The 13933-nt window shown below is 41.7% G+C and overlaps 2 protein-coding genes across 3 annotated transcripts in view; one reads left to right on the forward strand and one right to left on the reverse strand.

Moving 5' to 3' along the window:
* The first annotated feature begins 2193 nt into the window (after positions 1-2193).
* On the forward strand, positions 2194-5838 carry GNRH1 (gonadotropin releasing hormone 1). Its single transcript, XM_057724430.1, has 3 exons — positions 2194-2387; positions 4172-4264; positions 5479-5838. Exons 1-3 carry the CDS (start codon positions 2223-2225, stop codon positions 5518-5520), a joined length of 300 nt encoding a protein of 99 aa, XP_057580413.1. The 5' UTR covers positions 2194-2222; the 3' UTR covers positions 5521-5838.
* A 3318-nt stretch (positions 5839-9156) lies between these two features.
* Positions 9157-13933, reverse strand: part of DOCK5 (dedicator of cytokinesis 5) — a 97821-nt gene continuing 93044 nt past the window's right edge. For both annotated transcript variants that reach the window (XM_057724415.1, XM_057724416.1), the window contains one exon: positions 9157-13662. In XM_057724415.1, the coding sequence (XP_057580398.1) occupies positions 13558-13662 (105 nt within the window). In that variant the 3' untranslated portion in view covers positions 9157-13557. The remainder of the gene's footprint in view (positions 13663-13933) is intronic.

The raw sequence follows: 13933 nt of genomic DNA on the forward strand, positions 1-13933 counted from the left end.
CTATCTGTATAATTTGGATCATGACATCCACTTTGCAGGACTGTAATATGAGCGAGGTTAGTCTCATCCACATGCCAGGTAACTTATTTCTCATCTTTGTACTCCCATGACCTTTAGCATAAGGATTTGCCTCTTTTAACTCAATAAGCATCTACTGAAATGAGCTGAACCATCGGCCTAAGTCTGCTCTAGATGGTTTCGTACTTAGCAGATTCTAACCACAGTGTTTCTCCTTACCTTTCTGATGCTGTAGAAGGCTTTCCAGAAAGAAGATATGGTATATATACACGATGGAATATTAGTCAGCCGTAGAAAAGAATGGAATAATGCCATTTGCAGCAACATGGATGGACCTAGAGATGATCATACTAAGTACAGTAAGCCAGACAGAGAAAGACAAACATCATATGATATTGCTTATATGTGGAATCTAAAAAAAAAAAAAAATACAGATGAACTTATTTACAAAACAGAAATAAAATCATAGACATAGAAAACAAATCTACGGTTACCAAAGGGAAAAGGGAGGGGGAGGGATAAATTAGGAGTCTGAGATGAGCAGATACACACTACTATATATAAAATAGATAAACAGCAAGGTCCTACTGTAGGAACTACAGGGAACTATGCTCAATATCTTGTAATAACCTATAAGGGAAAGAATCTGAAAAATATATATATGTATATATATAAAACATATATGAAGAAGTTATATATATATATATAAAACTTAATTGCTTTGCTGTACACCTGAAACTAACACAACACTGTAAATCAACTGTACTTCAATGTTAAAAACTAAATAAATAAATAGTAAGGAGGAAACATGGAGGGTAGCAGACTGGGGAACCTTCAAACTCACACCACCAAATTAGTGATGCTCCATGGGCTTGGTACAGTACCAATAATCACTTCTTATAAATCAGCTCCTTCTACACATGAGAAATCTAAGAGCTGAGGCCAGCTCCCTGGCATCTTGACTCAACCTCTACAATTACTGCATGGCCTCCTCTGTGAAAATTTTATGTGTGCATTTAACATGACTTATTCTAAGACGGCTATTTTCCTTGAACTCTTGATGGGTCTGTCAGTTTCCTCAAGGGAATCCTACCTAGCTAGATTTTAATCTCTCTGAATTGTGGCCTCAGCTATAAAAGTCTTAGCTGAGGTTTTAATGGCCAAGATTTAAGTAAATTTAACAGATACACCAGTGGGTGTTCCAATTACATACACCATTAACGGCTTTATGTGAGACTTTAAAAAAATTACTATTTAAAAAAAAAAGTCCACATGCAGTGCAATTTGCCAGCAGGGAAGATTTCAGGATCCTGGAAAAGTTTCATATAAAAAGGAAGCTAGAAAAATGAAAAGTCAGATTCAACACACTCCAAACGAAGCTTGGGATTTGGAGGGACTCTTTGCTCTCAAAAAGGTAAAACACTTTGTATTTCTAGCACTTTTTTTTAAACTGCATGCTACATTTTATACCCTAAGGGCTAAGGCCAGGTATGGTGTCTAAAGAAACCTTGACCTTCATGCCCTTGTCACCTCTAGCCACAGAGATCCAGCCTTTGGGGAGTTGCAAAAGCTCATCAACCAATATTTGATTTTTGTCCTTATCCTCTTCCCCACCAGTAAAAATTAATTTGTGAGAATTCCACATGTCATTAGATAACTCAAGGCTGCCTTGGCCAGGGAAGCAGCTGGTCTGGGACTCTGTGCTTTGAAAAGTGTTGAGTCTTCTCTCATACTCACAGATGGTCCAGCCAGCAGTAATGGTGGAAGACCAGAGGACAGATACTCAGCAAAATGTAATTAGCACCATAGGGTAGCCATTTAATGGCAAGCAACTTATATTAGCCAGAGACTCCTAGTAGGAGCCGCTTTTCAGAGCAGATGGCCCAATTCTCTTTATCTCAGGAATGAAAACCAATCATGGAGGGGAAAATAGCAAGGCAAAAAGAATTTGTTAAAGGAGGGATACTGAAGTTTCAATACTAAATAAATAACAAAAATTTTAAAAGTTTAGTTCTGAAAAGTACACAACATGTGAGTTTAAAGGAGTGATTTTGTCTCCAGCGGCTAGGAAACTCAAGGTAAACAAGTACCTGCATGTGAAAACCACAGATGACTCCCACTTCTGTCTTCTGCCGGGTTAGTGACACCAGTGTTAGGCTTTTCACCAAAGGGGTCTTTGCTCAACCTAGTCTGTGTCTATTTTGATGGTTGCATTGATGTTACTCAGAATGGAGCCAATTCCAAAACTTCTAGCTGGACTTATTCTGCTGACTCTCTGCGTGGTGGGCTGCTCCGGTCAACACTGGTCCTACGGGTTGCGCCCTGGAGGAAAGAGAAATGCTGAAAATGTGATTGACTCTTTCCAAGAGGTAAGTTTCTCTCGGCTTCAAAATGAGGCATGGTTTACATGAGCCAATCCTGTGTGTGCCCAGGAGTGCCACCTATTCTTGGCTCCAACCTAGGTATTCCAGGGGAAATAAAGCACTTCCAGAGTCAAGTCCCATTCCTGCTTTCAATTCAGACAGGAACTAATGGGACAAAGAGTAGGAATATTTCCTAGAGGAACAAGCGCAAAGGGGTGTGTTGTACTCTGAGGATACAGAATTGCCAAAGGTACTAGAAACAACGGGATGGAGCCAAGGTCTCTAGAGCAAGATGATCTTAGAAAGAAAATCTTAGTCAAGAAGATCTTAGAACTTCTGCCTTTGTTTTTGTTTTTATAAATTTCATCTTCTAAAAATATCTATGATATTAGGTCAGCAGTACATTTTTATAGCATAAATAGGTATCCTTACCAAGGGTGCGTGCTCTACAATTTCTTTTTAATGATACAGGCACTCAAGCAAAGAAGTTGGAGGCCCCTAGAGAAAAGAAGAGTTAGCAAGTTCAAGGAGACAAAATTCATACTGGAAAATATGCTGGATTTCATTCTGTAGAAATTAGTTTTCAGTTCTAGTACCAGACCTAACACAGGGTACTTGGTTTTTTTTCTTTTCATATTTATTTATATATTTATTTATTTATTTTTATTTTTATGTTTTAAGCTCTTTATTGGAATATAATTGCTTTACACTGTTGTGCCAGTTTTTGCTGTACAACAAAGTAAATCAGCTGTATACATATACATATATCCCCATATCCCCTCCCTCCCATGACTCTTTCCCACCTTCCCTATCCCAGCCCTCTAAGTCATCACGCATCAGCGAGTTGATCTCCCTATGCTTTGCAGCAGCTTTCCACTAGCTGTTTTACATTTGGTAGTGTATATATGTCAAAGCTATTTATTTATTTTTGACTGCGTGGGGTCTTAGTTGCGGCATGCAGGCTTAGTTGCCCTAGGACATGTGGGATCTTAGTTCCTTGACCAGGGATAGAACCCACGTCCCCTGCATTGCAAGGTGGATTCTTTACCACTGGACCACCTGGTATTTGGTTTCTTTATCTATAAAATGTGACTTCTTGGGGCCATGTGAGGATTACATGAGAGAGGCCATATATCTTGGCTGCTTAATCCAAAAAAATGTTAGTGGACTAATGACAGATTGTTGTTATTGTTTTCTAAGTTAATGCAAAACAAACTAGGCCCTAAAGGATAAATGATTCAGGGCTGGACACTCAATACAGGGCTAAGAATGGGAAATACAGCTAGAGAAACTTAAAACTATTCAGTTTTCACTGAAGAAAAATACTTCATTTTGGAGAAATAATAAAGATAATTTAGTATGAAACAAGCGCAGAATCTGACATCCCCTCTTCACAGACTATTTGTGAAGCAACTCTCTTTAACTAGGACATACTTAGTACAAACTAGAAAATAAGATCAACCTTAGTCACAACTATAGGCTCTTGTATTTTTTTGTATACCATCCCGTCACAAGGCTCAAAGTACTTCATTCTTATCACCTCTAGGGAGAAAAATTCTCTCTCTCCTTATTATCGCCCATTTCCTCCAGAACTGCACACCAATTTGTAAAAGTGTCTGACAGCCTTTCTATGTTCTTTTAAAGTCCCCATCTCAATATGCAATGTTCTCAGTCCCACAATCCCCTTGACTTCACTTTCCACACACAATTTTTGGTGGAAATGGAAAATCCCATTTCTTTATCTCCATCTCCAAGAATTACATCCCTGTTTTTTTTTTTTTTTTTGGCAGATAGCCAAAGAGGTCAATCAACCAGCAGAAACTCAGCACTTCGAGTGCATCATTCAGCACCGTTCTCCACTCAGGGACCTGAAAGGTGCTCTGGTGAGTTAACAGGGTTAATAACATGGAGCTTGAGAGATGGATGGGCCCTGGGTACCACCTCTTTGGTCATCCACTTAGGACAACCACCTCTCAGCCACTGCAGGGCTTGCCTTCCTGAATGCCTGAATTTCTCCTGTTCTGGGCCCTCGCCATTTCTTAACACACATTTTCAGTGGTTAGACAGTACTAATGGTTGGAACCTTTTTTTCTTTCTTTCTTTCTTAAATTGAAATCTCTTTGCAACCTGTATTTCCTAATCTTGGCTCTAGACTTTGGGATGACTGAGGAAACAAATTTCTTCCCACTGCTACATGTCAGTTCTTCATGTATGTTCATCAAACCCCCTAGACTATTCTTCTCTTGGCTAATCCACACCTCTCCACCGGATTCTTCAATATTTCTTGGTATAACACAGTTTTCCCTGGGAAATGTAGAATCAAAAGTGGTGCTGTAATTAATTCTTTTCTCTTGGGAATAAAAAGTCCCAAACTAGTAAATTTACAATTCAGAGCCACAGATTTGATTTTCAGTTGTCTGGTTGGACGATACCAACTTTCCAAATTCCCACCCAAAATGGATATCTACTAACCCAACATAGGTTTTTGATTTTAAAAAATGTATAAAGAGAATTGAATATAGAAATTGAATCCTGAATTCAATGTTGATGTTCTCCGAGCTCCATGGTCCACTTATGTGCAGCGGTTAGAAGGCATTACAGTGAATTTTCATTTATGCCCAGGAGCGGAAAAAGCCTGAATATATCATATACAAAGCTAAACAAGTTTTTATTTTCTCCATTGACTTCAACTTGTACACCCATAGGACAAAGAAAAAGTGGACATATTTATTTCCTTTCTTTTTCTAATCCTGCTTACCTCATGATAAAAAATAATAGCAAGCAGTGACATTTTCCAAACATTAGAAGCATTAGAAAGACAGAATTGAGGCAAAGACTGGATTAACAACAGATAAACGGATCAGACCTTTCTTTCACCTCTGTCCTCACACCCTATCCTTAAACTATTAATGTAGATCTTATGGTTATTAAACGACTTAAAAAGACACAGTCTACCTCTCCAACATTTTCTAGTGTGCAAAAACGAATGGATCTATTCTTTCTATATCAATATTTTAGAAATTAAAGTGTCAACAACATAATGAAATTCAGCTCAGAAAATCAACCTTGATATATTTGTTACTGACATATTTTTCAGGAAAGTCTGATCGAAGAGGAAACTGGGCAGAAGAAGATGTAAATCCACTGGACCAAAAAAATTGACCACACAAGTATAATCCTGACTTTGAAATCTGAGACCCATTTAATATCTGTAAATTGTGTGAATTTCGGAAATTCTTATGCAAGGCTGCACATGTTACATGATGAAGTGCTGGGCTGCAAATAAAGTGGCATAAATGTTAAGTCTCTCTCTAATTCGGAACTCTGGTAGGGGAGGGACATTGTAAGCCCCCAAGACAGGCCCCCAAGTATGTTGACGGGGCAGAGGAGATGAGAACACACAGGCACTATTATTATTGACTAAAGGAAACTTATGACTCACCTCCACCACCACCACTCTGCACCCACACGACAACTGGTCCGGGCCCAGTAATGAGTCAGTCCAGTTTTCTATGGGGTGGTAGCTTTCTTTTTGACCATACCCTACAGAAGCAAGACGGGGCCATGGCCAAAGCTTCCCTGCCAGATTGTCTCCAATCCCTTTCAAAGTCAACCAGAACCTGAGAGAGGCCGTGGGGAGAGGAGGTCTCGCTGGGCTCCTGGTCCAATGCTCCTTCTAGCTCCATGGGGTCCCTCCAAGGTCATCAGAGTAAGCGTTACGCGTTGAGGTTTGGACCAAGGCCTAAAAATAATAGCATTCACTTGTCTGATCTTTTTGGTATTTCTCTTAAGAAACATATGGATCAGTCAGTTGAAGACAGGGTTCATGTGTTCCTGTGTCCCCTGGTCAAACAGCACAGCCACCATTCATCCTCCAGAATGGGCTAGACAGAGGCATAAACATTTTCATTAACCCTTGTAACGACCTTGGAAAGTAGGTATTATTGTCTCCCCTTTAAAATGAGGAAACCAGGGCTCCAAGAGTTTACAGGACCTGCTTGGTTCTGCTGGGTTCCAAGGTCAATGCTCCTGTATCACACTATAATGAGCAGCCAATGAACTTGGATTTGGAAGCCCAGTTATTTGATTACTGGGGCTCATGTGTCAACTTAGTTTTCCTGGTGACCAATTCCCCATGTGGTCCCAGACACTATGACACTAGCATTCTCATTGATCCTCATAATTCCTCAGTGGCTATAAGACCATTTGAAAAACCAAATTTCAGATAACATGCCTGATGTCACAGCAACAAATTGTGCCTCTGTATGCACGGCAAAGATCTAAGCCTTTTTTCCTCTTTTAATCAGACAGATGGAGCCTTCATCCTCCCCTTCAGAAAAGAGCAGGACCTGTGCTAAGGAATTTGAACAGGGGTCAGAAACATTCCATGAGGGAGAAAACCCTTGCTTTTTAATACACATATTTACTACCATACATGGACTTCCCTGGTGGCGCAGTGGTTAAGAATCCACCTGCCAATGCAGGGCACATGGGTTCGAGACCTGAGCCAGGAAGATCCCACATGCCACGGAGCAACTAAGCCCATTCACCACAACTACTGAGCCTGTGCACCACAACTATTGAGCCTGTGTGCCACAACTACTGAAGCCCGAGAACCTAGAGCCTGCGCTCTGCAACAAGAGAAGCCACCACAATGAGAAGCTGCAATGAAGAGTAGCCCCCGCTGGCTGCAACTAGAGGAAGCCTGCACCCAGCAACAAAGACCCAATGCAGTCAAAAAATAAATTTTAAAAATAAACTAAAATAAAAAATATATTTACTACCATACAACACTAGGTTTCCCAAATATCTCCTATTGATGAATCTCTAAAACTGAATCAAAGAATTTGATACCTCAATTTCACTTTAATAACATTAGGCAGTGATGTGGTTTACAATCTACCTTATGTTTCTTTACAGAACAAAAGGCAAATCTTCATTATTTCATTAATCATTACTTACAAGGCAGAATAAGAGGCTTCAAGTCGACAATCACTTCAGGAACTATTTTTGTTTTTACAAAAACTATCTTTACATTAGTTAACACATTACAAAAAGAAGGCCACACTCGTTTATTTAATACCTCCTGTTTGGAACATCAGGTTTCCTTCACCAAAGTATGTCTTTGGGACAATTTCTTCAGAGGTAGCTGTGGGCCTCCCTGACTGGGATACAAAGAAGATGCTCGGACTTCCGTGGTGGCACAGTGGTTAAGAATCTACCTGCCAATGCAGGCAACATGGGTTCAATCCCTGGTCTGGGAAGATCCCACATGCCACGGAGCAACTAAGCCCATGTGCCACAACTACTGAACATGCATGCTGCAACTACTGAGCCTGCACTCTAGAGCCCATGCTCTGCAACAAGAGAAGCCACCACACTGAGAAGCCACCGCACTGAGAAGCCCACGCACTGCAAGGAATAGTAGCCCCGGCTCACCACAACTAGAGAAAGCCAGCGCGCAGCAACAAAGACCCAATGCAGCCCAAAATTAAAAAAAAAAAACAAACAAAAACAAAGAAGATGCTCATCCAGCTCCCTGATGCTGAGGTTAGAGGCCTGATGCTGAGGTTAGAGGGTGGGATGGCCATTTGCAACTTACATGAACATGTTGGGTATCTGATTCTCAAATGGCCCAAGTGACTAAGAGGAAGGAGAAAAAATGACCACTTTATTAAAATTTTAAACATTTTCCTGAATCTGAAGAACTTCAGAAAAGACTGAAATCTTTCAAAATAAAAAATGGGGAAACATAGCTTCAAAGATAAGTCTGCAGCCTTTCAAAATAAAGGATGGGGAAACATACCAAATGATATACACATGGCTTTAAATGATCAAGTAACAGAACAGCTTGAAGACAGACCATTTTTAGCCAAAGTTTTAGAAGTCATAGTATCCTTACAGTGACTGGGGAAAAAAAGCTAAGAATCACTGCACAAGATAACAGCACATACATATCTTGACAGTGGAAGATGCTTTAAAGCAGTATTTCTCAATGGGGACCCTAGATCCAATAAGATTCCCCAAGTTTATTGATTCAGAGTCTCTGGGGCCCAAGCCATCTGCATTTTTAACAAGCATTCTGGTGATTCTGATGCACACAGAGAGTGGAGCATTATTGCTCTAAAAAACAATAAGCTGCGCATGTTTTAAAGCAGAGGGACACTTTCTTTAAAATAAAAAAATCTATGCATCAACCCAGACTTAAAACAGTGGAGCTATTCTAACTGAAATGAGGCTACCCTCTTTTTTCCAATCTGACCCACCACCAGCAGGGAGTTTTACGAAAAGCACCTTGAACACTGACTTTCTAAACCTGTTATTTCCTCTAAGGCAATGTTTTCAACCTTGGCCTGCCATTGTGATAACGTGGGGCGATTTAAAAGAAATACTAATGCCAGTGTCCCACTCTCTTCTCTCTGAAATTCTGATCTAATTGGTCTGGGGTGTAGCCTGTTCCCAGGTTCAACCTAGTTCGCTGAACTTAGATTGAGAATCGTTTCCCATCCTTTCCAAGTAAGATATTAGATGTTCCTTTTAACCTCTTTATTTCCCTTTACCTCTGCCTATCTGTGGTCAATGAGTGAAGAAATAGGACTTATTGTATTAAATAAATTGTTATCAGAAAACTGTCAGCTCAGATGCCTAGGGATGAATGGGGTGTGGGTGGAAGTAGAGGAAGAACCAAGTTGTTAGCAGTTTTTACTGCTTCCAGGAAAAGATGACTTGATGACCCCATAGTACAAGTTTAAACAAATAGGACCTGCAATGAAATGAGACCAGAAGAGACTGTAGGTGTGATGTGTCAATAAGGAAAAGTTCAGGAATGAGTTCATTTCATTAATATGAGGGTAATAATCAACTAAATACACAATAAACTTTAAAATACATTTCCATTTTTAATTTAAAAAATAAATAACAGCAAATCTGAACAAAATGTTTCTACTTCAACGCACATCTTAACTGTTCATGTTTGAAACCCAACTAGATTACAAAATCAAAGCAACTGAGCTTTTGACAAAGTTTGGATGAACAACTCACAAAATGTGACTAATGGACGAATCTGGGCAGAATATAAGAGTTGAGCCTTGGCTGGATTGTAGGAATCAGCCTGAAGTCATCAACTTGAAAAGGAAACTTGTTCCTTTTGCAGATTAGAACCGATGTTTCCACTCTCAACCTACACAAAGAGCAACTTACCTTTTCCAATTTAATTTTACAATCCTACTTAATCATGAGGTATGCACCTAAAAATCTTTGAAGAGAAACTTAGTTTTCTTCTGACTCTCTTTTTCATTCATTTAGAATAAAAGCTAGGGCTGAAAGGATTCTAAAAATCATGTAACCTCAAATACATATGTTTACATGAGGAAACAGAGGTCCAGGGACTGACTAAAAATTGACCTGTCAAAAGGTACATCCTTTAGAGTCTTGTTTTGTGTTGATGGTGGGGTTTTTCTCCCCTTTTCATTATACCTGAGAAGTGAGAAGTAAGGAACAAATTGAAGGGCCTTCCAAATGCCTTTTATAAAGCGACAGCATGGACCTGCAGGAAACTTCTGTGGGGCTGGGAGTAGCTTGTGGATCTGAGAGGTGGTGACATGAGCGTACAGTACTGTAAAAGTGCATCCACCTGTACACCTAAGATTTGTGCCCTTAACTGTATGTAAGTTATGTCTTAATTTTGTTTTATTTTTTGGCTGTGCCGTGTGGCTTGCGGGATCTTAGTTCCCTGACCAGGGATCGAACCCATGCCCCCTGCAGTGGAAGCACAGAATCTTAACCACTGGACCACCGGGGAAGTCCCAGTTATGTCTTCATTTTAAAACAAGAAATCACTCCACAATCTGGGGGCAAGTAGAGCAGGACTCTTGAAGCTTGGGAAAAGGTAGCAAAGCAAGATTGTTATTTCAAATGCTGCTTTATCCCTGGTTTCGTCTTAGGAATCTGAGGGTGGCCATTGTTTTTAACGGGTCTCTCTGATGGGGAAAATGACTGTAATTCTGGAATCAAGGTGTGAAGGTGGAGGAGGGGGAAGCAACCCATGGCCCAGCAGCCTGATTTAGGGTTTCCTTTTCCTCTAACGCCACTCTCCTGCCAATCCCACAGCACACCTAGGTCCCTGTGTTCAGGGGCTGTTTCCTTGGAACACAATGGGTCGCCACAGCCTGGGGTTCTAGGAAGGTGTCCGGCATTCAGGAAGAGCTTAATATACATTGAATGAAATAGTTCTTGAAAAAAAATCTCAAAGCAAGACAAATCACCAAGACAGAGAGGGGGGGGGAAAGGGGGATTTAAAAAGAAATCCCATAAACCAACATCGACAAAGGTTGTGACAATTTGGGGATTACATCCAAGGTCTTTTCAATACTTATTAAGGAAAATAAAGACCAGTTGTTTCTCTTTTCTATGTCCTGCCCCTCATCTCTCTTACACTTAAGGTAATCCTAGGGCATTTCTTTGAAGTTTCTTTCTTTTATTTCAGGACAGACATTATTTAGCATCTTTTGTCAAATATGACTCTTTCTGACCTAATGGCTTCCCAAAGAGACGGACCATCCAAAGGCCCCCATGACCAACTATTCACAACATTACCTGGAATTCTTTGTATTCAGGCAGGAGAGACCTAGGATTTCCATGGACGTGGAAAGGGAATCCTATGGGAAAATGTTATGTTAAAAAAAGGAAGGTATTCAGGCACCGGTGTGTCGGATGTCTGACCCAGCCTCTGACCAAAGGCCAGGCTACATGCTTCATCCCCACGGCTCAGAAGGAATATGCTTCAGGTTTGTTCTTTTGTGACCTAGTTTACATCCTCCTATTTTAACGGCAGCATGGAAAGCGGGGTGAGGCCCACAAAACCCCTCCAGCCAGTCTGCCTGGCAACTCCTCAGAAGCTGCTCCATGTCAGCCCTGCAGACTCTGTCCCTTCCTGCTCTTTCCTTGCCACCTAAAATCCCCTCCAGGTCTTTTTTTTTTTTTTTTTTTGCCACGCTGCGCAGCATGTGGAATCTTAGCTCCCCAACCAAGGATCAAACCTGTGCCCGCTGCATTGGAAGCACGGAGTCTTAACCACTGGACCACCAGGGAGGTCTCCCCCACCTCCCCCAACCCCTCCCCATCCAGGTCGTATTAACACTTTGTCTCTAGTCATAAGTAATTATATAAGATGCCACCTTTTGGAGATGGACTGTTGTGTGCAGAACTAACCTGCACGAACCTTCCAAATTATCTTAAAAAAACAAAAAAGGAACATCAATCATCCTTGTGGAGAGTTCCTGGTCTTAGGTCCAGCAGAGACAAGAAAGGCCCATTTCGTGAGGACCTACCTCACATATTTGGTCTCACTTGAACCCCACAGCAGCCTGCGTGGTAGCAATGGTCCCCATTTTGAAAGGTGAAGACATGAAAGCTCAAGAGAATTTTAAATAATTTGAGGGAGTTTGCAAAGCTGAGAGAGGACAGCGCTGGCTTGATTCAAACCCCAACGGGTTACTTCCAGAGCCCGGGTGTCTTCCTGTTACAACACATTGCAGGTGCTCCTAGATGAAGCCAAGGAAAGAACGCGGCGCTTTTAAATATGCACACTCATTTCTTGAATAATGCGGGACATGTCTCAGAGGTTTTTACTTCCCTGACCCTGTGATGAATTCACCTCTCTCCTAAAAGCGGTGAAACAGGCACACAAAGAGGCAGGCGAGCAAACCCAAATTCTCAGAGGTGAAATATCTCTTTCTCCTCTACCTTGAAGGAAAGGGGATCTGGCCAGGCTGTGGAAGAGCCCTCGGTGAACATACCCATGGGTTGACCCAGGGCGTCCACAGTCGAAAAGGTTTCTATTTTGCCATAAACACCTAAGTAGTATAGAAGTATGTGGGACATTTCCACTGTTGTTCCAACTAGGGGTAGGGATTGAAGAATTTGTCAAGGTTGTCTTCTAGAGATGTTATCTGCTATCACCTCAATGAGCCGGCTGGTTTATTAGTAAGAATCTGTAGTAGGATTTTCTGTGTTTAGCCTTCAATTTCCTTATCTACAAAATGAGGGGTGGGGTGGGGGTGTGTTTGTATGACCTTTAAGGCCCTTCCAGCCCAAAAGGTCTTTAACTTTGTGTGGTTGTTTATGAATCTGGTGGTAATATTTGATCCTCTGAATCACCCCACTTTTTCTTCTGAAGAAAGGAGTGACATGAGTACCATGAACACGTCACCAAATTAATTCTACAATCAAGAAGAATAAATAATCAAAGAGAGATATTGCACTGTATTCTCCAGGGTAAAATCAGGTTGTAGACAGGGGCTGCCGAGCCATTCCCATGGGATCTGGAAGAGAAGCAGTTCAATCCAGGCTTCTAAGTCCCTTATATCCAGTGATTTGAGCTCAGAGGTAACAGGACAAGAAACTGTGTGCAAAAGACAGGGCTTCGGGAGTCCGTGGTAGGAAGGAGTGACTGCCGTGCAGTTAGAACCATTAGTCGGGAGTGTGAGGGACTCCTGGGGAGGGGGTGGGGCAGCTTTCCCACGTCACAGGTGGGTGGGGGTGGGGGGACACAGGCGCTCAGGGCTCAGGATTGAGTCCATGTTCTTTCAATAATGATAGCCATTCATACTTGAAAGCAGCCAACCTCCATTAAAAAGATGTTCTTTTCCGCAAAGGAGACACAGGAGACCTCCGAAAGATAGATGATTCTGGCTACCAAAGTACTTGATGTTGGTCTCTTCCAATATATTGTATGGAATAGGGTATGTCCACGTGAGAAAACTACGTCTTAAGCACAGCTTTTCAGAAGCAAAGCCAGAAATTCCTCCAAGGCGTAGGTTACTGGGGTTTTCCCACCACCACCACCATCACCACCACCGAAGAACTTATCCAGGCTTTTGTAGACCCCGGTGGTTCTGTGCTGGAGGCTGAAATGCAATAATGGTGAGGGAGAAACATAGGACATGGCCAATTCCAGGCTTCCTCGTGTACTGGAGGAGATAGGGCATGGTCTCAGGCATCGATCAAAGAGAAGCTTTCGAAAGAATGAAACCAGTTTTGAGCTCATGAACCTCAATCCCAGTTGAGAAAAGGCAGCCAGCAGGGGACCGGTGCAATGAGGACACTGCCTCCCTGAGGCCAGCTCCCAGGCATCAGTGGTCCAGGTGCTCAGAGTTCCAGAGACAGGAGAAGATCGTTACTGGGATCCAGGCTCAGAAGAAAGGATGCCAGATTTCCGAGCTTTTGGAGGTGGAGGGGGTGGGGCTTTGGCTTCTCTTCGGACAGGCAGTGGGGGCGCAATCTGGTGGGGCAGACACACGAAAGGAGAGATGAGTCTTACCTTTCTTCCCAATTCTGCCTTATCCACATTTCCAACATTCTATGTTAGCTTCTAATTGATCTGAGTTTACCTATACTGTCTTTGCAAGGTGAAAAGGAAAATAAGACTGATTTAATCTTCCTCTTTTCCCTTGCGTTAATCAGATATACACCAACACTGCTGTATCCCCAATACTTGGGTACTTGGCATATATACAGTAGGGACTCAAAAAACAGGTGCTGAATGAATGAAG

This window comes from Hippopotamus amphibius, chromosome 2 (assembly GCF_030028045.1).
Source record: "Hippopotamus amphibius kiboko isolate mHipAmp2 chromosome 2, mHipAmp2.hap2, whole genome shotgun sequence".
Taxonomy (NCBI): Eukaryota; Metazoa; Chordata; class Mammalia; order Artiodactyla; family Hippopotamidae; genus Hippopotamus; species Hippopotamus amphibius.

Bases quoted from the DNA above. Each gene is read 5' to 3' on its own strand.
- GNRH1 (XM_057724430.1), top strand. From the start codon at position 2,223: ATGGTTGCATTGATGTTACTCAGAATGGAGCCAATTCCAAAACTTCTA. The intron at 2,388-4,171 runs GTAAGTTTCTCT...TTTTTTTGGCAG, and splicing joins TGATTGACTCTTTCCAAGAG to ATAGCCAAAGAGGTCAATCA. The intron at 4,265-5,478 runs GTGAGTTAACAG...CATATTTTTCAG, and splicing joins GGGACCTGAAAGGTGCTCTG to GAAAGTCTGATCGAAGAGGA.